General features: G+C 49.7%; 1 protein-coding gene across 1 annotated transcript in view; it reads right to left on the reverse strand.

The window, feature by feature from the left end:
- The window catches only part of ADA2 (adenosine deaminase 2), a 30,622-nt gene extending 17,321 nt beyond the window's left edge, over positions 1-13,301 (reverse strand). Inside the window, exons 1-4 of the mRNA XM_058559144.1 lie at positions 13,219-13,301; positions 10,467-10,796; positions 8,884-9,109; positions 7,412-7,622 (exon numbers count right to left, since the gene is read on the reverse strand). Of these exons, the coding sequence (XP_058415127.1) occupies positions 7,412-7,622; positions 8,884-9,109; positions 10,467-10,788 (759 nt within the window). The 5' untranslated portion in view covers positions 10,789-10,796; positions 13,219-13,301. The remainder of the gene's footprint in view (positions 1-7,411; positions 7,623-8,883; positions 9,110-10,466; positions 10,797-13,218) is intronic.
- Between the last annotated feature and the right edge of the window lie 10,365 nt (positions 13,302-23,666).

Below are 23,666 nucleotides of genomic sequence, written 5' to 3' on the forward strand. Positions count from 1 at the left end.
ATCCCCCTCAGCCCCCACCAGAATCCCAAATCCCAGCAGCTCGGCACCATCTAGGAAGGCTGGCTGGGGACGATGCGGGGTGAGCAGAGTGGGGAGAGAGGAGAAGAGCTGGGCAGCGTCCCCATGGTAAACGCCCTGGGTCCAAGTGTCCCCCTCGGGCACGTTGAGGAGAAAATACCAATGCAGAAAAGTGGAGGTATGGCACTGGAAATCACTGCTTCAGACTTTCTCTTTCCCTCCGTCCAACTCTCAGCAACTTCCCCCAAATACTTCCCCACCAGGCTCACGATGAAAGTCACAGCCCTGCTATCAACCAAGCCCCAAACCCTCTCTCCACGATTTCTCCCGTCCGCTTCTTCCCTCTGCCCCTAAGGAGCCCAAGGCTCTGCCGGGGTTGAGGGCTCTCTCGCACTCCCGCACAGAGAAAGCAGCCAGGATTGACCCCACAGAAGCAACTCCCCTAGCGGGGGCCGGCACTATTTCAGGTCAAGCATCAGCTCACCTATCCTAGGGGCTCTCATTCATGCAGGACTAGAATGGAAGCCTGATGCCCTCTCAGGGAGCTTCTTTTGAGATGAGTGTGGCTGCCACAATGCTCAGAAAGCCCACATCCTGGCCTCTATCCAGTCACTCCTAAACACCAATGTGACCTTGGTCAAGCTCTTTGACCTTTCTGAGTCTGTTTCCACATCTGTAAAATGCAGAGTTGCTGGAGGCTCAAACAGGACAATGTAGATAAAGTGCTTTGTAAAGGTCAAGGTGAAGAAGGCCCTTTCTCCAGTGTGGTCTGGGCCAGATCATTTGCTTCCAAACTGGGGTCAGAGGCCAGTTAACTTTGCAGCTTTCTGGCCCCACCCAAGAGTGCAGAATTAGAATCCTGGGAGGTGGCGGCCAAACAGCACCTCCACATTATTCATATGTACACCCAAGTCTGAGGACCACCATCAACAAGCATGATTATCACTCTCGGTGCCTCTTGAGGACACCAGGCAACATAAGATCCGGTGCCGCCTGAAATAACCCACAACCTGACATAAAGAACACAAGGCAACAGATGCCGGGTACTGGCAATAAACATTACAAGGAGACTATGAAGGGACATGTGGATGGCCACGGGCCGGGAAGGTGGGGAACGATGGGTTGGCTCACACATAGATGAGACTGGGCTTAAGCTGGAGCCAAGGAGGAGGATGGGCTTCGAGGGGCGGAGCCCATGCCCGGAGAGAGAAGGGTTTTCCAGGCCAAATCATGGGAATAAATTGTCCTGGGAAGTGCAGTTTCTTGCACCCAGGCCAGGCCCAGTGCCAGCTCATCTCTTTCAGAAATTCTTCTCTTGGGCAGGCCCCATGGCTTAGCGGTTAAGTGCGCGCTCCGCTGCTGGCGGCTCGGGTTCGGATCCCGGGTGCACACAGACGCACGGCTTCTCCGGCCATGCTGAGGCCGCATCCCACATACAGCAACTAGAAGGATGTGCAACTACGACATACAACTATTTACTGGGGCTTTGGGGAAAAATAAAGAAAGAAAGAAATTCTTCTCTTAATGGAAGGTAGATCGGACCCTCTCTTTTCTTTTAAAAGCGTCATTTGTGCCCAGGTCTGCTCACAAAACTGATGAAAGCTCTACTGAGGGGCAAAGGTAAGCCCCCTCTCACTTTCCAAGAGCTCAGAGATAGCAATACCGATCTGTTCTCAGTGTTCAACTATCAAACAAACAGCAGATCCTGGTGGCGACTGTTCACAGCCCGCCTGGGACTGACTTCCGAGAGGGTATTCACACATCTAAGGAGAAAGGTGGGTCAGCCGGGGATGCAAAGAAAAGGGAGAGTTGAGACTTGAGGCAACTTTGTCTCAGATGCAGGGGAAGGGAGCCCAGACCCACAAACTGGAATTTCTGGTTCTTGGGCAGGTGTACCTTTCGTTAGAGGGTCCTCAAAGCCTTTCAATCAAAGCGGGGTAGTATCCTCAGTTTAGGAATCCCAACCAGAACTAAACATTTTTCAGAATGCAAAAACATCAGGGTCCCTGCACATTGCATTGTTTCCAGACACGTTTCATGGACGTATACAGATACATGTAAAAACACTTCAATAGTCAATTTATCCTAGTACTTTTTTTCCCGTTGGGTAAAGGATGATAGCTTTCATCATATTTTTCAAAGGTTAAGAACACTATTCTGGACTCTCTCAGATTCTCAGAGCTCAATGACAGGGCTTATTAGGGCTCTGGCTCATCAACACCCTTTTGGCTGTAATTTGGCTTCAGCAGAGCTTAAGATTTGCCTTAAAGGAGAGAATTTCCTGATCAGAAAGCATAAATGTCTGGTAGTTTTTTTTTCTGAAAACAGCATTCTGACTTTCTTGTTTATACATCTATCTTTTATGAGTTTGGCCAATGAGTGTCAGTCCTCTGAAGCCATATCACTTCTGGATGTACAAAATTTCTGAGCCTATAAAGACCATGGAATATGGCAACAGCCAAAAGAATGCCACCCTGTGGGCCCTTTCACAAACTTGGAGGCCAGGCAGCAAGGCAGTAGTATACTCAATAAATATTTGAATGACTGAGCAGACTAGTTTGGATACAATGTAGAGGAGAACTCTACCCAAAGGCCACTTAAAACCTTTAACCAGATCAACCTTTTGTGAACCCAGGGAATAGAACATTCAGAAATCCAGCTCTCCCACAATACCCCACCTCTTCTCCCCAAAAGAGTCCTCAGGAAAGTTCTCCTCAGTAGACTGGCCAAAAGAATCATCTAGTATCATCTGAGCACCCACGGCTGCTCTCTTTGACAGACGCCCCACCCCCCAGCGTGGAAGCCTGAGCTTGACTGCGTCTGTAAATCTGACACCTTCCGTCTGGCGGCAATCAACATCCCGTCATCCTTTGCTTCCGGCCCCATGCAAGACCCTCAAGTCAGTGAAAATTTCTGACATTTTTATTATTATTATTATTTTTCGTGAGGAAGATCAACCCTGAGCTAACATACATGCTAATCCTCCTCTTTTTGCTGAGGAAGATCGGCTCTAACATCTGACATTTTTGGATAGCACCCCCTTCTCTCTTTTTTCTTTTTTGAGGAAGATCAGCCCTGAGCTAACATCTATGCCAATCCTCCTCTTTTTGCTGAGGAAGACTGGCCCTGAGCTAACATCTATTGCCAATCCTCCTCCTTTTTTTTCCCTATATCTCCCCAAAGCCCCAGTAGATAGTTGTATGTCACAGCTGCACATCCTTCCAGTTGCTGTATGTGGGACGTGGCCCCAGCATGGCCGGAGAAGCGGTGCGTCGGTGCGCGCCCGGGATCCGAACCGGGGGGGGGGGGGGGGGGGGGGGGGGGGGGGGAGCGCGAGCACTTAACTGCTAAGCCACGGGCGGACCCACGCCCCCTTCTCTTGGACGACTCCTACTCCTTTCCATTTCACTCTCTTCAGCCTGCCGTCCTGAACTCAAACAAGCCCTCTTCCACCTCCTCCTGGAGCGCTCCGAGATCCGCGTCCTCTCAGCTGACTTCAGGAGGGGCCGGTCCTGCACCCACTCCGCCGTCGTCCTGAGCGTTTCATCCTAGTCTTCCCGGGCGTGCTGGACCCCAAGGACGACACTCGCGCCTCGGTGGCCTGGCCTTGGCGCCTGTCACCCACGCAGCTGCGCTCAGATAAATTAAGCTCAAATTGGCCGGTTTCTTCGGCCTCCTGTCCCTCCAGGCGGCTGCACCCTCAGCAGCCGCCGCAGGTCCCGTGCCCTGACCTCGCCTGTCTCCGGCCATCTGCCCTGCTCTCTCGTTGCCGGCTGCTGCGCCTTCCAGCTGAGAGCCCCCCGCCTGGCGCTACCCTCAGTCCTCACCCCGGCTCTTCCACTTGGTTTGCCCCGCTGACCTGGGCTCCATCATACCATTTGCTGTGGCTGTGGGCGGGGGTCCAGCAGGGACGGCCACGGATCCCGTCTCCATCCTAGGCTGGCCCTCGGATCAGCAACCGGTCCACCCCCGGCGGTTCTCTCAACGTCCCCCCCCCCCGCCCTCGCGGCCCTCGCCGGTGGACGCCCTGCCCCGCCTGTGGGAGAAATGCCTCCTCCCTCCGCTCGGCACCCGGCCCGCCAGCGTCTCCATCTGCCCCTCGGCGGCCTTTCCTCCAGCCTTAGAGAACGTTCTCCGGTTCAAGGACAGCCTCACCCTGGGTGCTGGAGTGGCCTCTTCCTCTGTCCCAAGGGTACAGCACGCCCTCTCGTACTCCCTTTCTCCCCTCTATTTTTAACCCCTCCAGGCTCCTTCCTTCTGTGTACAAAGTGAGTCCCACCCTGAAAACATCCCCCGCGGGCCCTGTGTTCCCTCCCTACCTGCCTCCCTCTTTCTTTCGCTCACATCACAGGCTCCAAACCTGGCTCCAATTATTCACCTACATTTCATTTTTCTCCTCCTGGAAATTGGGCTTCTCTCCTCAGCCCTCGAAATGCCATCGAAATTGCTCAAAGGTGACCTCCTAATTTCCAAATCCAAGAGGCGCTTTCCAATCTGCATTTTTCTTGACCTCACCCTGCCTTGTGGCTCCCTCTCTTGAAAGCCCGTTCTCCTTGGCCTCTGGGATGGCTCTGTCCTAGTTCTCCTCCTGCCCCCACGACCGCTCCTTCTCAGTCCACTTTGTGAACTTTTCATCCTATTCCTGTGTGCAGGGCTCCCCTCCCTCCCCATCCTCTCCTCCTACAGCTTCCATGGGAACTGCATCCTCTCTCAGAGTTTTAAGGATCACCTTTCTGTAGATAAATGTCAAACATATGTTTCCAGGCTAGAACTGTCCTCTAGGCTCCTGCAAAAGATGACAAGAGTGGAGCGATGTTAAAATAGAGCCAGAGCAGCTGTTTCAGCGGAATTGCCTTGCACGTCTGGTCTTCTTTATGTCCCAAACTGGACCAAACCGCCAACATTCCAAGGAGTCAGTAAGGACAAGAATGTCCTGTTTGTAAGGACTGATGAAATTGGACTTTGCTGATGACTGAATTGCTAACCAGTCAATGAAGTGCAAGTCTAGCCTTTTGCCTGATGATCGAACCTCAGGCCAATCGATGAAGTACCAACCTAGCCTGACCTCATCTAGCACCAGTGAACTCTTCTTTAATGCAACTCATTTCGTCCTCCATTTTTCCCATAAAAACCCTAAGCCCCTCTCCTGTAATTGGGACACTATTTGGGTTTCTACCTGAATCTGTGCTCCCAGAATTGCAATTCTTTGATCCCACAGTAAATGCCTCACTGCCTCTCATTTTGGCTCTTTATTTTTAGGTTAACACTCCAAACTCATGTATTCAACCACTTCCTGGACATTTTCATGTGGATGTCTCATAGGCACCTCCAACTCTACCAGTTCAAAACCAAAATGATCATTTCTCCCTCCCCATCCTGCTCCTCCTCTTACATTCCCTATCTCTGTAAATGTCACCACTGTCTACCAATCAACTCAAGCCAAATGCCAGCAAGTCATAGCAGAATCCTGACCCCCATGTAGTCACTCACCAAGACTTGCAGGTTCTTCCTCCTGCACACTGCGTGCATTCAGCAACTCCTCATTGCTTCTGTCTTCATTCCAGCCCTCCCATCTTGAGCCTGGCTGGGAGGCCAGGAAAGAGCCTCCCCGGTCTCTTTCCTGGCCTCCCAGCCTCCAGTCCCTCCTTTTTCATCAGAGGAGACCCTGACCCTCTAATCTACTCTCCTCAGTGCTGCCAGAGTAATCTTCCTAAATTGCAAATGTGTTCACACTCCCTTGCTTGAAACTATCCAGTGGCTCCTTCACCTCCAGAATACAACTTTTAATATGGTGGCCAAAGCTATTCACAATCAGCCCTGTCTACATCCCTGGTCTTATTTTCAATGAGTACCCTAAAATCTTAGGATCTAGTCATGATGAGCTCCTTGATTTAGTCCCCAAAATGATCCATACAAAAGCCTCTGTAGAATCTATACTTCTGTTTATGCTGCTCCCAGGGATGGAAATGCCTTCTCCCACTTTGCCCTTCAACTCAGTGATCTCATCCTCATCTTCCAGGACTTGCTAGAGCTTTCTCCGTCTTCCATTACACATATTCCATCTTTTCCCCCTACCCATCAGGTAACACTAACCATTTCCTTCTGTGTCTTCTCTCTACACCCTATAAATTGTTCTTCAACATCTACAAGAGTATCTGTTCCATTTATTTGTTTACCCACGAATCTTCCAGGGAGAAACTTGACCTTTGTAAGGGCATGGGTTCTGTCTTCTATGCCTTTGCACACCCAGCACCTAGCACAGTGCCTGACACAGAGTAGGAGCTTGCAGATGTTTGATGAATAAATGAAAGAAGAAAGAGAAGAAAAAGAAAAGAGAGAGGGAGGAAGAAAGGGAGAGGGGTGGGGAAAAAAGAAAGAGAAAGAGAGATTGAGTAATAAGGTCAGGGTGCTGAATACACTTCAGATAGGAGAGGCTCTCATTTCATGCCAAAGAGTTGAGCTTCACTCCCCTGACACTTGGGAATCGCACACACACAAATCGTATTTCAGGGAGATTAAAGAAAAGCTTGGGTATAGAATGATTTGAAGGGAAATGAGGGAGGAAGCTTCTGTAGCGGAACAAACAGGAAACAAGGAAAGTTTGCAGTACCCCGAGGGGAGGGAGGTGGAGGGGAAAGCATTGTGCAGGGGCCATCAGGGCCTGGGCCAAGGGGAGAAGATGGCAGAGAGGGAGGGGCCCCCGTCTGGGAGGAGGGAAGTGGGGCTCACCAGGCCCTTTCCTTCCTCACAGACACCTCAGCCGGCACTGTCAGCCCATGACAGCCATATCCTGAGCTCTGCTAAGAGACACTGTCATAGGCGTGCAGGAAACCTGGGAGGGAGCAAGGCTTTCCACTTGCTCCTCTGTCATGGCAGCATTGCCCACAGAAGACCCCAGTTAAAATGCAGCAGTGCTCCATGGAAAGGGCCCCCAGGAACTGACCAGTCCTCACTGTCACGTGCAACTAGATCCATTTCCAGATTCATCAGCTGTCCCTGTACCAAGATCATCATCCTAAGGGACTCAGGGAAACTAAATTTTCATATGAAAGGAGCCAGGTCAAGAAAGGTCCAGGCATGAGGCACAGCTGAGAGTCCAAGGCCAGGGAACCCTGAACACCTGGAGGCACTGCATATCTGGGAGAAGGTGAGAAGTGGGCGTCTGAGAGAAGGAGGCACAAGGGCAGTGAGGGTTATGGTCACTGTTTTGCTGGGGCCAGCCCAGTCCCTTTCAGGGATCCTTGCTCACGGTGGCCCCTGGAAAGGCACATGTCCCCTTGGAGATGAAGCCAGCATTCAGTCCTGTACCAGTACTAGGACAGAGAGCCTGTGAAGACCTACAGAGTGAGATCTGAAAGTCAAGCCAGAGCAGAGGACAGGAGAGAGGGCTCACCGGGAGCAGCAAGGCTCTGAGCTCCAGGTAGAAGACGTTGTCCTGGTAGAACTCCTCGAGGCCCTGAAAGATGTAGTCTCTGAACACCGGTGCATAGTGGACGAGGCCAGCGATCATGAAGAAGATGGTTCCAAACTTGGACCAGACGATATTTTGGTTTGCATATGTCACCTCAGGGTTCTCGGTCATCAGAGTGAAATTCTTCAGCAGACTGTCCAAGACACAAAGGGGGTGAGTTGAGGAGGCATGCTTCAGGCCGTTGCCTCCAGACATCTGTAGGATTCCTGCCCGCCTCGCTTCCCCCACCAGGAGGAAACCAGGATGCACCATGGTAAGCAGTGATGAGAGGCCAAGGGAAGCATCCAGGGATCTCTGCTGGAGGCCTCTACCCTGAGACCTGCTTTGTATTCCCCAGGACACAGCTCAGGCAGAACATTCCCACCAACCAGGCTCTCCTGTCCCCCAACATGCTTAGCCCATCTGACCCCATTATACTCACATCCTAGACCAAGCTGTCTTTGGGAGGTGTTATGCACTGAACTGTGTCCCCCCAAAATTCATATGTTGAACCCCTAACCCCCCAGTGTGACCATATTTGGAGACAGGGCCTTTAAGGGGGTAATTAAGTTAAAATGAGATCATAAGGGTGGGCGCTACTCAAACAGGACTGGTGTCAGAGACGCCAGGAGTACACTCACAGAGGAAAGGCCATGTGAGGACGCAGCAAGAAGGCGGTCGTCTGCAAGCCAGAGAGAGAGGCCTCAGGAGAAGCCAAACCTGCCAGCACTTTGATCTTGGACTCCTAGTTTCCAGACCAGTGAGAAACTAAATTTCTATTGTTTAAGCCACTCAGCCTGTGGTATTCTGTCCGGGCATCCCAGTAAACTAATAAAGGGGGAAGGATGGAAATAATGATGGACTTGGCACTCTGCGACCCAGGTTTACAGCCCCGATGAGCCATTCCTTGGGCAACACCCTTAACCATGTTAAGTTTCATGTTTCTTATTCATAAAGGGAAACAACCTCATGAAAGCACTCTGTAGATGGTTCCATGATTAAAATAATTGTTACTTATAATATTACTATACAAGTTTGCGAGGAAGTAGCTCCATCATGTTTTCAAGCTGTTTCATCCACAAGCTGGACTGTCTTTGCTCCGGAAGCTGGGAACTTCCTTCTTTCTGGTCTTATTGAGCATCTAGACAAATCTCATTTGATGCAACAACAGTGTTGCTGTTAACACCTTTTGCAGATCAAATCAGATTTTAAATGTACTAGGAACTTACTATGGACAGAAAAGGTGTTGAATGCCTTTGTGAAGCAAAGTATCCTGTAAAGTTAAAAAGAAAAAGCCTTCTGATTTTTTCTTATGTCAGATTTTTATATATGTGTTTGTACCAAGGAAGACACACCTGCACACTACCCACCACCTCTGACAGGCACATGACACGTTCTTTCTGAACTACGCTCACCTGTTGTCAAACTCAGTGATGTTCTGTAGCCCCCTTCGATACTTCTCCAGCAGAATCCACTCTGAACATTCTGCTGGCGTGGGGGTCGGGGGAGTTGGGTGAGCAAATTTGAACTGCAGGGTCCCCTTTGGAGTGAAACAGAAATGGCAGTGGGGCCTGTAGGTGACATTTTTCACCAGCCAGTCCACACTCAGGATGCTGAAGTCATGGACGTGTAAGGCAGCCCCTGGAAAGGGAAGGAGAAGGGTGGAGGGAGTGGTGAGGCAAAGAATTGCAAATGCCAGGGCTCTGTGAGACAGTGTAGAGGAACCAGAAGTGGGAAGCACAAGAACTTCTATCTGGCTGAGTCCTCCAGCACTGAACGTACTGTACCTTTTGCACTCGAGCTCAAAGACCTCCCAGGCCTGGGTCTGCCTTTGTCTCCCCAGGATGGCCACTGCCTTCTTTGCTCTGGTTTAGGAATAGGTCTTCTTTGGCTTCCCCCCTCACTAGTCCAAAGCCAGGGGTGTTCTCATTCAAGAGGGGCAGCATCAGGCTTGGAATCAGAAGATTGGGGTTCAAGTTGGGGCTCCATCAGGTTCTAGTTCTCAGTTGAGAGCCCAGGCCTTTAAATGCAGCCCCGCCACCCAACACTCCGTGAAGGGAAGTAATAAGAATGAGCCTTAGCCCCTGTCCCCCCCCTCCCAGTCCTGTTTGCACAGTTGTCCTTGATCCTCTCATCTGGCTCCCCAACACCCCACCCGTTGGCTTTCCCTGCCCTGCATCAGGCCGGCACCCAGGCGGCTGCTGGCCGCGGCCCCGTGTCTGTGCTTCAGGACTGACGCGGGTTTTGCCTGCAGTGCCCCTCATGACACAGAGGACGCCGTCCCTCTGCTCTTCTTGCTCCGTCTTAGCTCCTGCCTTGACACTGGCCCCGTAGCAGGTGTCCCAGCCGTGTGAGCTCTGGGGTGCCACCCTCTCTAAACCTCACCTCTCCAAACCCCATCAACTGGGGATGCTACCTTATCAACCTCACAGTTCTTATTTCTTTAATCTCTACTTATAACATTAAAATAAAAGAGGTAGAGAAAAGTCCTTGTAAGTTGCAAACTGCTGTTTATGTGTCCAGGATTATAATTATTTTCCTACTCATAGCAATGTATTTTTACTATAGAAATATACCACTAGAAATGCGTTCATCCAGAAAGCTATAATGCTGTTTCACACTGTCTCCTATTTGGTAACTGAGCCCCTGGAAAGAGGGTAGAAGAAAGAGGTTCAAGGAAAGATCAGAAGGGAGTAGTAAGGTTCTGTGGGCCCTGGATACTATCTTTTGTGTGGACACTGTTCCAGGTTTGTCAAGGAGGACCAGTAATACTGAGGGTCCCCTCTCTACTGTCTCTCTGAGGCTGAGTCCCCTCAGAAGCAGGGATTTTGGTTTCCAGGGAGAACAAGCAGCCACCTTGGAATACCCACTTCCTAGTTTGCCAGCAAGAACAAAGGCTCAGAGTAGCTGAGTGGAGTTCTCTCTGCTCCATTTAGAACAATAACAGCTCCAAGTTTAGTTTCCCCCACCTTCCCAGGACCCCAAAACCATCCTCTACCTTTTGGCATCCTCTTCAGGATACTAAACACCTCACTTTTCTCGATGAGATTCTTGGCCTGAAAAAAATGCATGCTGGGTGGGAACTTCTGGGTCTTCATGGCCTGCGCCATCTCAGCCTTCTTGAGGGCCATGAGCCTCGCGTTGGCCAGCTCCTCCTGTTTGCCCAGCACCAGTCGCCCCCCCACCCGTGTCATCTTCTCTCTCATCAACAGCCGGTTTCGTGCTTCATCTTTGGACATGGCTGAGCAGAAAAAAGCCATCGCCGCCGCCAACAGCAGGGAGAGCAGGGCTGGCCGCCCTGGTGGGCCACCTGCCGACATTGGGATGTCTGGAAGAGGAAATGCTCAGATGGAGACGCAGTAAGGCTAAAAAGGGGCACAGGTCAGTGAAAATCTACAAATTGAAGCATGGAACTCTGATTTTCCTTCTCTCACCCTGTTCTCAAGTTACCAGACGGCAGCACATTGAAGTATTCTTCTCTGAGACCCCGGAGAAAACCTCCAGGGACAGACAAGGAGAGGTTTCCCAAAGAAAAGGTCCCCACGAGTTCTCCAGATAGCGGAGCTCCGGGGTCAGCAAGCCCTGCTCACATACAGAGGAAGACACTGCAATCAGATTTGTAGGGTTTCACTTTTAAATATAACCAGAGAGCAAAGGAGAACAAGGCATAGGAAGAAAACCTCCCACATAATAAAAAACTAAAAAATAACACAGAGAGAGAAGGAGCTAAAGGTAAACAAAGAGAATGCAGGAAATAAAAGAAAAATTCAAAAGAATTATAATTAATATCCTTACAGAAATAAGAAAAGATATTGTGTCCATAAAACAGAAACAGGAGGTTATAAAAACAAATAGAATGAGAAAGAGCTTTTAGAAATTAAAAATATGAAAGCTGAAATTTTAAAAATTTACTAGCAATATTAAAAGATGGAATTGAAGAAAATTTTTTAGAAAGTAGGACAAAATAGGAGAGAAGAAAATGAGATGATTATTGGTTCAGGAAATCCAACACCCAAATAACAGATATTTTAAAGGAAAGAGAAAAAATGGATGGGAGCAAAAAGGAAATAAATAATACAAGAAATTGTTGCAGAACTGAGCCCCGCATCTCCGGATGGAGACTTGTTGCAGACCTACAACAGAATAATCAGCTGCAGTCATGCGTCACTTAACGACGGGGATACATTCTGAGAAAGGCGTCATTAGGCCATTTCGTTGTGCAAACTTCACAGAGTGTATGTACACAAACCTAGATGATATCGCCTGCTATATACTCAGGCTCGATAGTACTAATCTCGAGGGACCCCATCATAGACGTGTTCTGTCGTTGACCAAGAGTCTTTATGTGGTGCATGACTGTACTCAACAGTGACACCAAGATACATCACCTTGATATTTCAGAATATTAGCATTAAAAAGATGCCAAAAGCTTCCAGAGAGCAGCTAGTCAGGTTGGCCGTGAGCAGGGGTTTGAGGGAGGAAGGAAAGAAATGTGCACCCACTAAGTCTCCTCCTGCCCAGCGCCCTGTGTGGCACTTCCCCTGGGTAATCAATTTGAATCACATTTAAGAATTGCTCTTGCACACTTGAAAGTCTGATACATTATACTGGAGAGAATCAAGACTGTAAATTAAGGAGACCTCAGGAAAAGTCCTGAATCAGTATCTCCTTGTGAGACCGTGGGCAAATCACCTAATGTCTGTGGGTCTCAGTTTCCTCACCTGTAAAAAGGGTGAATTGGACTAGAGCTGTGATCCTCAAAGTGTGATATGTGTATCATCAGTGACACAAGATATCACTGTTTAGGTTGAATAAAAACATTTAAAAGCAAGTTATTTAAAGAAAAATATTAAGTAAATAGAGGTTCAGGGATATGACAAAAATGGAAAGTTTGGTAATCACTGAAATACATTATATCCAAGATTCTTTCCAGGGCTAGTGTTCAATTATTCTATGGTGTATCAGACTCCAAGAGGGCATGTTCAGGAAGAACTCGATGACTATTTACTCTAGTGTCACAGTTCTGGTAGGGCCATGCACCCCGTGTCAGAGAGATGGATTTTTGAAGAACCCCTTAGACTCCATTAAGTCCTCGAATCCTCCTCAGATTACATGTTTGGCTGCAGCTGAAACCTCTGGGGCAAGAGGACAGTGACATCCACATCACCATCCCAGCTACCCCATGCTGCATCCTCCCCTAGCCCCTTGCCCCTCTTTCCCTAGCAACACATAACAGAGGCCACCAAGTTCCAAAATCTCCAATTCTGTCCTCTCCAACAACCCCAAGAGTATTCATGTGGCCCAGCATCTGGGACTTTTCCTGGACCTCCAGACAAAAGTTTATCTGATAGTACTTGTCAGAGCCAGCCTGGTCAAGCATAAGGAAAAATAATCCCTGTCAACATGTATTGCTATATTTACTTCATCTTCTCTCTCTTCGTGAAATGTTCTTTCACTTTTAAAAGAAGGTGCATGAAAACCGTATAAAAATCGTTTGCTTCCAGACAACAAAGGAACAGACCATGTGCATCTGGGACTCTGAGTCAATGACCCGGGGCCTACAACCATTTCAAAAGTCTGTTGTGGAGAAAACCTATGCTCTTCCTCTCCACCGCTCACCCACCGCCTAAGGTGGGGATGGGGAGGGCTGCCACCAGGTAAACAAAGACCCAGAGCCCAACTCCCCAGCAACCTACGGAACCTCACAGCCCAGTCTCCACCCAGACCCCCACTCCAGGGATCCCAGGTACCTCAGAGAAGCTCCAGAAACTGCAGACTGTTTGGTTAGTCCCCCCAACAGCTGGGTCAGAAGCACGAGAAAAGCTCACCATCCTGTTTCACTTCCTGTCAGTGCAGGTTTCACTTCCTTCCAGCCTCCCGGTTGCACAGGCCTCCAGAGAGAGGCAGGGAGGACAAGGCCTGCCAACATGGAGGTGGCAAGGAGGCTCAAGTGTGTGGGTTTACATGTATGTGTGTATTTGTGCATTTATGTGTTTTGGGGGGAATTATACGCGTGATTGTATGTGTTTATGTGCATTTATATGGGAGGTATGAATATGTTTGTGTGTGTTTCTGTATGTGGGGTTGTGTATGTTTGTGTGGGTGTTTATGTGTTTCTGGGGGCTTTATACACGTTTGTGTGAGTTTATGTGGGGGGGTTATGCTTATTTGGGGGGAGGGTAGTGTGTGTTTATGTGTGCTGTGTCTTTGTAGGATCCAGAATATAGTTTTGGACAGCAAGTACCACAAAGAGGCACCATAAAATCTGCTCATGAACTTTGGGAAGTGTACCGCTCCTCAAAATGTGATTATGAATTGTGGGGCAACCCACTGGACAGAGGGTAAAAAAGTAGATATCATAAAATGTCAATGTTTTAGGGGGAAAAATCAGGGATGTGGAGGCAGGACACTAGAGGGGGTAGAGAGGTGTAAGGCAGGCCTGGGGTGTGGGAGGACAGGCAGGAAGACAACGCTGGGACCGGCCCGGTGGCATAGTAGTCAAGTTCACATGGTCTGTGTCAGCGGCCTGGGATTTGCAGGTTCAGATCCCGGGCTCAGACCTACACACTGCTCATCAAGCCATGCCGTGGTGGCATCCCATATACAAAGTAGAGGAAGATTGGCACAGATGTTACCTCAGGGACCATCTTCCTCAAGCAAAAAGAGGAAGACTGGCAACAGATGTTAGCTCAGGGTCAATCTTCTGCACCAAACCAAACAAAAAAAAAAGAAGACAAGGCTAATGGCTCCAGGAGGGAGAGCCGAGTGGGTCATGCACTGATGCCTGGAGGCTGGAGTCAGGCCTGGCCACTCACAGCTGTGTGGTGTCGGCCATGCTATTTAAACTCTCTATACTTCAGTTTCCTGATCTGAAAATGGAGATAACAAAAGCAGCTACTACAAAGTGTCCATTGTGAGAATTAAATGAAGAATGCATGCAAAGTGCCTGGTGCATAGGAAGTTCTCGAAAAATACTAGCCATTACTGTTATTGCAAGTGACTCTTGTGATATATCACCCAGGCCAACCTAGTTAAGACGTGTGAGGCTGCACCAGTGATATCTAGTTGCACACCTGGTCTACATACTTGTATGTGTCCCCTTCGTTCCCAGCCCCCCTCAAGGCCTTCTGCCCCCAAATATCCCCCCACCCCCAGGCACTTCCACTTCTGCAGCTCCTAAATGGCTGGGACCTCTGGGCCCTTTGTCATCTTCTCCAAAAAAGTAAAAATTTCATCCGTTTAGTAAACAAGAAGAAATTCAAAAGTGAAAAAATAAAGGAATCAGGAATTTCCTTATCGGTTGTTCAAGATTAATTGTTTAAAAGAGAGGAATCAGAAGGAACAAACAATAGTAAAGAAAAACAAAATTGATTAAAGCAGAAGGTAGGAATGGCCAATCACCGACTATGAACACAATCATTTGAAGATGTTTTAAATACCAGATCAGAGCTCAAGATAAAGTTTTTCTTTCCAAAAGGTTTGGTTTAAAGTAGAAGCTAATTTTCACATCTCAGAAGGTTGGCTCTGACAAGTGCAGCTCTCGACCTGGCCAGGGAGTGCAGATAAGCTGCAAGGGCTGCGGGTCATGAAGCTGGATTTACACACCAGGCAGAATCTACCTGAGCTGGGGGAGTGGAAGACCCCAGCCTGTGAGGACCCCAGACTATGAGGCCCTTAGACTGTGAGGCAGAAACAGAGAGGGAATGGCTGGGCGCACGTACCTGGACACAGGATCAGAAACAATGAACCCAAGCAGGGTCGGACCCAGGAGGCTGACCAGCAGGCTCTGCAAAGCTGCTGGGGCGGGCAGCTGTCCAGAGCCAACGTCTTGGTCTCTTGTTGCCGGAACCACCTCTAAGGGGCTGTCAGCCTCTGGGGTGTGGCTCCAAGCATTGTCTAGCAGAAAAAGCATGGCATCTGAGGACAGCAAGCAACAGTGTAAAATGGTGAGGCTATTCTGGGAGGATATTCTGCCAAGCGCAGAGACCATAAAATGTAGAACAGGGCTCACTCTGCTTTTTTATGCTTTATTGCAGACAACCGTCAGAAGCAGAACTGGGCTTGTGTTCAAATCTGAAAATCTACAGGGCAGAAAAAGAGAAGTGTAGCATCTTTTAGTGACTACAAACTAAACCTAAATGGAATGCAGCCTGAAAGGATAGGTGGGTTATGACCCCCAAAACTGGAGACAGGAGAGGTTTCAGAATTAAAGATGGTCTACGGCTACACAAATATTTGAGAGGTATTTTCATTAAAACATCTCTTTTTCCCCACTAATACCATGAATTACTATCTGCCATTGCTGTACAGACCCTACAGCAGAGTATAGGAGAGTTACCTGTGGCTGAAGGCTTAAGGTGCTGGACATACCATTTTTATCTATGATAAATAAGGTTCTCTGACACCCAGAGTTAAGAGAAGGAAAATAATGGTAGCTAAAGCTAATTGAGAACTGTATATACTTACTCATTTAATCCTGGAGCGATCTTATACGGTAGGGACTATTGCTAACCCCTTGGCAAGTGAGTCCATTGAAGCGCCTGGAGGCTAGGCGACCTGCCTAAGGTCACATAGCCGGTCATGAGTCGAGTCTGGACTTGCACCCAGGCAGGTTCCCCTAGTGCTTCCCCTGGTAGCAAAGAAATGGAAGGTGGTCCAGTGGTGGGGAGCCAGGTCCTGGAACAGCTGCCCTAGCACAAGGAGCAGATCCCTGGAGGAGAGCCCGACAGGCAACAGACATTATCAGGCATAAAACAAGTTTTCCAGATCCCGGGAGATTGTGCTTTTAATAAGCAAACTTTTTTTTTAGGAAGCAGAAAAGTTAGCTCTTTCCCAGAACTGCTCTGTGATTTTTTAAAAAATTCTTAACATCTCTGAGCCTTAATGCCCTTATCTGCAATAAGGGAAAAATAACATGTGCCTCCTACTTAGATTTTTACGAAAGAAGTCCCTGTGTGTGTGAAACAATGCATGTGAAAATATTTTTTAAAACTATGAAGTAACTGGGGCCGGCCCGGTGGCGCAAGCGGTTAAGTGCGCGCGCTCCGCTGCAGCGGCCCGGGGTTCGCTGGTTCGGATCCCGGGTGCACACCGACGCACTGCTTGGTAAGCCATGCTGTGGCGGCGTCCCATATAAAGTGGAAGAAGATGGGCACCGATGTTAGCCCAGGGCCGTCTTCCTCAGCAAAAAAAAGAGGAGGACTGGTGGATGTTAGCTCAGGGCTGATCTCCTCACAAAAAAAAAAAAAAAAAACCTATGAAGTAACTATACAATTATACAGTACAAGTAATATTCCTTGACAAACCTTTCTAAGGTGTGGTTTTTCTGGCTTCTTAGAGTGTGTTGAACATAATTTGACCTTTATTGAGGAGGCGGGATCGTTAGGAGCATTTGTGACCCAGTTGTGGACTTTGAACTGCTGATGCACCATGATGTGTGTGGTAAGACTCCTGAGGTCCGGCTGCTGTTTGACCCCGTCCTAGGTGGCTCTGCTTGTACATACTTTTTGTATGATCTTTCTGTCCCTTCCCACGCAGTTCACTGGTTACTTCCGGGGGGTCTTTTCTCTAGCAATCCTCCCCTCTAATGGGTTACTTCCTGTTGTCTGTGGACTGAGGAACCAGACAACCAAGTCCGCCAGGAGTATGGGTTCCGGGCGGAGCTCCCTCCCTGTCCTGTGAGCCAGGGCGCACCACGAGCGCACGGACTGACTGTCGGTTGGAGCTGGAACGCGTGAACTATCCTTAGCTCCCCACTAAAATGACAGTGAAGAGAGGTTGTTGTTTTTTGCTAGAGCGTATATCCACAAGGATGAAGAAAACAAGAATGGAGAAAATAGCAGAATATTTTTGGAAGCTGGAAGATAGACGAACAAGCACTAGCAGTCGAGAAGTCTGAAAACAGTGAATCGTACACCAGCAGCGAAGAGAGCCGAAAACCCGCCGTGGACGCCTCTGAAAGCAGGGGTTCGAGGAGGTCCAACGGAGGCAGGGGGAGTGATTGGAAAGCTATTTCATGAAAAATCTAGGAAAAAAGCCAAGCAAGCCAGACCATTTGAAAACAAAAACAAAAGCCTAGAGCCCCAGACGTTCTTCCCCCTCTCTCTTTCAGCAGAGCACACAGGTTTGTCTTTGGAGAAGGAGGAAACAGTGTTCGCATCCCGACAAAACCCTCCGTGCTCCCGTTTGTCAGGTTGCCGCGTCTGCCGGTGAAGCGGCCTGGGAGCGGACGGAGGATGAACGCGCCTGCACAAACTGCAGGCGCTACCCCAACCGAGCTCAGCGAACCGGCAACCCCAGGAGGCGGAGCTCCTGCCGAGCAGTCCCTGTCTGATTCTGGGGCGGACTCTGGAAAGTAGGACTGAGGGTTGCGACGGGTCATCGCTCTTGAGTCTTTTCTCAGTGTCTAGCTTCTCCAGTAGATTGCAACACATTAAATATCTGTTCAAAAATCTTTAACATTTATTTAGCACTTACTGTGTGCCAGACACTATGCTCCAGTGCTTTACCAACCTTGTCTCATGTGGTCCTCAGACATCTCGGTGAGGTGGGTCATCTGCCGGTTTTACAGATGCAGGAGTACGGTCCAGACCCGGTCACACCTCAGATGCCAGGCAGACAGACTCCAAGGGCCATGCTCCCTGCCACTCTGTTCTGTTGCCTCCCGTGTGGTCTTTTTTATTTATTTACGTATTTTTTCGTGCTTTATTGAGATATAATTGACAACATGTGTAAGTTTAGGGTATACACCGCAGTGATTCGATACATGTATATTTTGTGAAATGATGACTGTGATAAGGTTGGGTGACACATCCGTCACCTCACATAGTGACGTGTGTGTGTGTGGTGAGAACCTGACATCTACTCTCTCAGCAGCTGTCCAGTACACACTCCTGTGTTGCCACCTCGAGTCCCCATGCTTTCCATTCCATCCCCAGGACTTGCTCACTTTCCTTCCCTGCTGAGTTCCCAGTGCTGTGCGCGGTGCTGGCCCGTAGGAGGTGCTCAGCAAACGCTTGCTTCTGTTATCCTTTTGTTGGGATGCAGCACTCAGAGGGACGCTGAGAGAGAGAAGCCCTTCGAGCACGTCTCTGTGACCATGTGACAGATCGACTGAGCAGACTCTGAGGTCTCAAACCCAGCTCAGCCCAGACGCCTCTCTGCCTTGCCTCCCCACAAAGCCTGATCCTCTTCCAATCTGCCCTTCTCAGCTAGGGGCTCCTCCCTCCACCCAACTGCTCCTGCCGGAAACCTGATCCCCACGTAGAGGAGAGGAGTTGGCCGATGTCGCCCACGTCTTGCACACAACCCTTCCCCAGACGCTGCCTGGTCCCCTCCAGAGTGGAGCTTCAGTCATCAGCTCCCACCTCCACAGCCACGGCCCCAGTGCCAGGCCCCGCATCTCTCACCTGCTCTACGCCAAGAGCCTCCACTTTTGCCCCCTTTCCACTCATTTTCCAGATCTAAAAGTACAAATCTCAGTACATCCCTCATGTCCCTTTCTGCTGAAAACCTCTCAGAGTCTAGCCCCTAGACTAAGAGTAAAATCCAAACTCTTCTTCTCGGCCTCCTAGGCCGGGCTGCATCTGGCCCTGACAGTGTCTCTCCACCCTCCCTTGCCACCTGCTCCGTTTTGCCCACTGACAATCTTCTCTTAGCCTCGTGGATGGGGTGAGCCCTTGCTCTTCTGAGGGTTTGCAATGTAATTCCTTTTGCCTGGAATGATCTTTCCCCTCCTTTCTCAGGCCGACTTCTGTTCATCCTTCAGGCCCCAAGATGAATGTTTCTTCCTCAGGGAAGCTTTCAAAGAACACCCTCCAACCTAAATGTAGTCCCCCTGTCGGGCTTTTCAAAGGATTCTTGTTTGTTCCTTCACAGCAGGCACCGCCCTCTGTAGTTTTGTATCTATGTATCTCCATGACTGTTTGTTTAATATATGGCTCCGTATCAGAGTGGCAGCTGCTTGAGGGCTTTCTGCTGAGCTGTTGTTCACCACTGTGTCCTACAGTCTATACACTGCCTGCCCGGGGTAGATACCCAAACACGCCTGCTGCTGGCAGACAGGCATGAACGAATGCAAGGATGGAGGAAAGAGAAATTTTTGGTGGTTCTTGCAGGTAGTAGACATGTGGGTCTTCTCACCCCAGTGTAACTGGGAAGAGGTAAATGAGACCAAGGTGTCTTATAAAGGGTGGCCAGTGAGCACAGCCATTCACCCGTATGGCCTCTTTGTGTGCCATCTGCTGAAAAATTGTTGTAATAAATAGATGAGTCTACGTCAGTGATGTAAACGGTGCTCCCTTGAATTGTGCAGTGCTCAACTTGCACAATAGAACATGGCAGCCTTGGAGGCAATGATAAATACTAATGGCATATTGATAGGCCTGGGCTGGATTAGTTTTTATCTATCTTCACTGAAACACTGAAGTATCCCTAGGGATCAAGCCTTGAGTCTCCTTGTCTCTCATCTTTTTGTTTCCAGTCTGCAACACACGCTTTGCAAGCACCAACATTTAGCTTTGCATTCTCCATCATTTTTTTGTTCCATTCTTATTTTTCTTTTTCTAATTTTTGGGGTAGGGGGCTGGAGCTTCTTCTTTATCACACCAGTCATAGCTTGTGAACCTATATTTTGGTCCTTCCCTCTAGCTAGTTCAGGGATCCATCATCAATCATGCCAATACCTGTGTCTTGCCACTTTCAAAGTGGGTTCTGAATCCAAAGATATGACATGGCCTCCAGTGAGTTTGTGCACACTTTGGCCAGCATTTCTCTACCACAGACATGGGAACAAGCCAGGCTCACGCTGGCCTCCAGGCCTTTGCACATGCTCACTGAGCCTGGAAAACATCTTCCTTCCCCTTTCACCTGGCCAACTCCTACTTTGCAATCTCAGCTTGGACTTCCTTTAGTCTCGGATGTCTTGACCCCTCCCCCAGGACGAAGACCAGGTCAGGTGCCCGTCCTTGCTCAGCTCCCTACTTCAGCACGGAGCACACCATATTGAAACGTTCCAGGCACCTGTGTGTTTCAAAGAAGGCCACATCTTCTTTGACGGCGGAGACTGTCTCGTTCGCCAAGCACTGTGCCTGGCACATTAGAACTACTCCATCAATATTAGTTCAGTGGATGAATAAATGAGTGGAAGAAGTCGCACAGTTTCCCTTACCTCTTCAGGCTTCAGTTCCTGTCACCGAGGAAGCATGGGAACAGGGGTCTCCACACTGTTCATGGATGGGTCCTTGTTGCTCAGAGTCAAGCAGGTCTTTACCCTAAAGGGCATTTCCTTATCCCTGTTCTCCATCTCTCTACCTCCTCTTTAATCCGGAAGGCTGCATCCAGAGCCTCCCAATCTGTGACTATTGAGGAGGATCAAGGGAGGAGCCTGAGCCAGGAGAGCAAAGATTTAGAGAGAGACAGAAGGGGTGGAGGTGCTGAGAGAACGGGGCTGAGACATGGGGGGCCCGGGCAGCAGAGGACCGCAGCCTCCTGACCGCCTCCCTTGTGCTCTGCCCTTTACCTACTAAAGCCTTCTGACTCTGTGCAGGAGCTGCTCTTGTTCCTATGGTATAAGATGTGGAAACTGAGGCACCAAGCGTTCAATAACTGGCCTATGTTGTCAGTTCTGCAGCTACGAAGAGGTGGGACCAGGTCAAACCAGCAGGGACAGCAGATATCTGCTGAGCCTTTACCACGGGCTTGGCACCTGACCCGAATCACTTCATGCAATCCACACGGCAACCTGAGGAGGTGGGCAGGCAGTTCATTCCATTTGACAGCGGAGAAACTCGAAGTTCAGAGAAGTTAATAAATTCCATCCAGGTCACGGAGTAAGTGGCTGAGTTGAGACCAATGCGCTAAACCTGCCCTTATTTGAAGCCTCCTAGGGAAGAGAAAACCGAGGGTGTGTGAAAAATCGATAAAGCACACAAAGGATCATTGAGAGGGAGGAGGGGTTCTGGAGCACAGACTCTGGGGGGATCTCACTCTCCTTCCCCAAGAGGAGCCGAGGCCGGTGTGCATCTCACCTCCTAGAAGCGCCTCCCTTGTTATTCTGCAAAGTGAGGCGGCTGACTACCCGACCACAGCCTCCTCACTGGACGCTTCTACTCGCCCTTCCCCCCAGGATTGGCCAGGGCCAGACTCAGCCCCTAGGCCACTTGCTTTCCAGAGGACCCTGTGATCAACCCTTCATCCACACAGACTGAAGAAAGCCCTCCTGGTTGCTAGTCTCAGCCCTCAAGTCCTCAGCCATGACTGCACATTAGAGTCACCTGGGAGACTTACTGGCCACAGAAGTCTGAGCCCCACCCCAGACCAATTAAATTGGAGTCCCCGGCCTGGGGAATCAGGTACTGGTATTTTTTAAAGCTTCTCTAGTGATTCTTATGTGCAGCCAGGGCTGAAAACCACTGCATTTCAAGAGAAAGGTGCACATGAAAAAATTAAATAGCAATAGATGGCATTGTGTACACACGTAAGAAGACCTGAATTCCTTGGGAGCCAGGTAGGGGCCTTGGTGACCGCCTCATAGAGGAGGTGACATCTGACATGGCCCTGAGCAGCATCCCGAGGAAGGAGAAAGGAGACATTGGAGGAGGCACAATCTGCAGTGGCTGACTGGGCTGGGCACGGCAAAGGCAAGCCGAGCAGAGGTCACAGTATCAACGTTTATTTCAGGGCCTATTGAAAAGGTGCCTGATGGTTGTGGAGCTGTTGAGAAGAGAGAAGTAGGGAGAGGAGAACCGGAGACAGGCCCTCCCTCTCCTCTGCCTCCAACGCTCCATCTTCCTCCCTCAAACACAATCAGATTTTCTCTGCCCATCTCAACACCCACCTCCCAACCCCTGTGCTTCTGCCTCAACCACAGGGAATGTCTCCACACTGCACTCCCAATAAGGAAGCGCACGTCGGAGGACACGGCCTGGTCCGTGTGCTCCCAGAGCATGAAGAGAAAGGGCCGCCCCACAGGCCGCAGTTCCCACTGAGCGGCAGCAACCGACAGGAACTAGCCGGTGGGCTGGGCGTCTGGCCTCTGGGGCCCACACTCTCTCCTCCTCCCCTCTCCAAATGCTGGTGAAAATGTGCGGACAGCTCCATTTTAGAGAGAAACTGAGGTCCCCCGAGGAAAACACTCTGAGGAAGGTGGTACGCTGGGAAGGTCCAAGCTGAGACCATCTAAGTGGGAGAGGGGAGGAGAGAGGGGAACAGGGCCATCTCTGCCTTCAAAAGCATCCCACACAGGGCTGAGAATATCCGCCCAGGGCCAGCCCCGTGGCTTAGCGGTTAAGTGCACGCGCTCCGCTGCTGGCGGCCGGGGGTTCAGATCCGGGCACGCACCGACGAACCGCTTCTCCAGCCATGCTGAGGCCGCGTCCCACATACAGCAACTAGAAGGATGTGCAGCTATGACATACAGCTATCTACTGGGGTTTTGGGGGGCAAAAATAAACAAAATTATAAAAAAAAAAGAATATCCGCCCACACTTATCACTGCTCTCCAAGACCCACCAAAGACCCCCAAACACTCCCCGGCCTCTGGGTCAGCCTGGCACCCGGGTTAGGTCTGTTCCTGTGGGCTCAGCACCAGGGCGTGGGGGGTGTGCACGCCCGTGTGCATGGCCCTCGCCACCCCAACTAACCAAGGACATCAATTAGCATCTGGAATTGTCCTATAGGTATGCCAGAGCAACCTCCTAGGCAACATTTCTTTATCCTCCAACGCAAAAGGAAAGATTTGCGGTGACTCCACCCCCAAACATGGAGCCTGGTGAGGTCTGCGTTAAAATGTAAATGCAGGGATCTTAAATATTTGTAAAGTTGTAATACAAGAAACAGATTGCCCGGGTCCAAAAGGATTACCTTTTATATGCAAATGAAAATCATGAATCTTTAAGTGCAGTTATTGTCAGGGTGATGAGTGACCCAGGCTGGAGGGCAGGGGCCAGCTAGGTGGGCTGCAGTGCATTATAAAACACCTCCGGGGCAGAGAAGAAAGACCAAGAGGGGACGAGGGAACCCAGGAGAAGGGATAACAAGGTCTAGGGGCAAGCTGGGGTGTAGAAAGAGGACTGACTCCTGGGGTCTGTAACTAAGGGTGACAAGGAAGACACTTAACTTCCACCAGAAAACCAAGGGGTCATCTGGGACAAAAACAGCACAGGAAGGGACTGAGAAACCCAATGCAGAAACTCAAGCA

This window comes from Diceros bicornis, chromosome 17 (assembly GCF_020826845.1).
Source record: "Diceros bicornis minor isolate mBicDic1 chromosome 17, mDicBic1.mat.cur, whole genome shotgun sequence".
Lineage (NCBI taxonomy): Eukaryota > Metazoa > Chordata > Mammalia > Perissodactyla > Rhinocerotidae > Diceros > Diceros bicornis.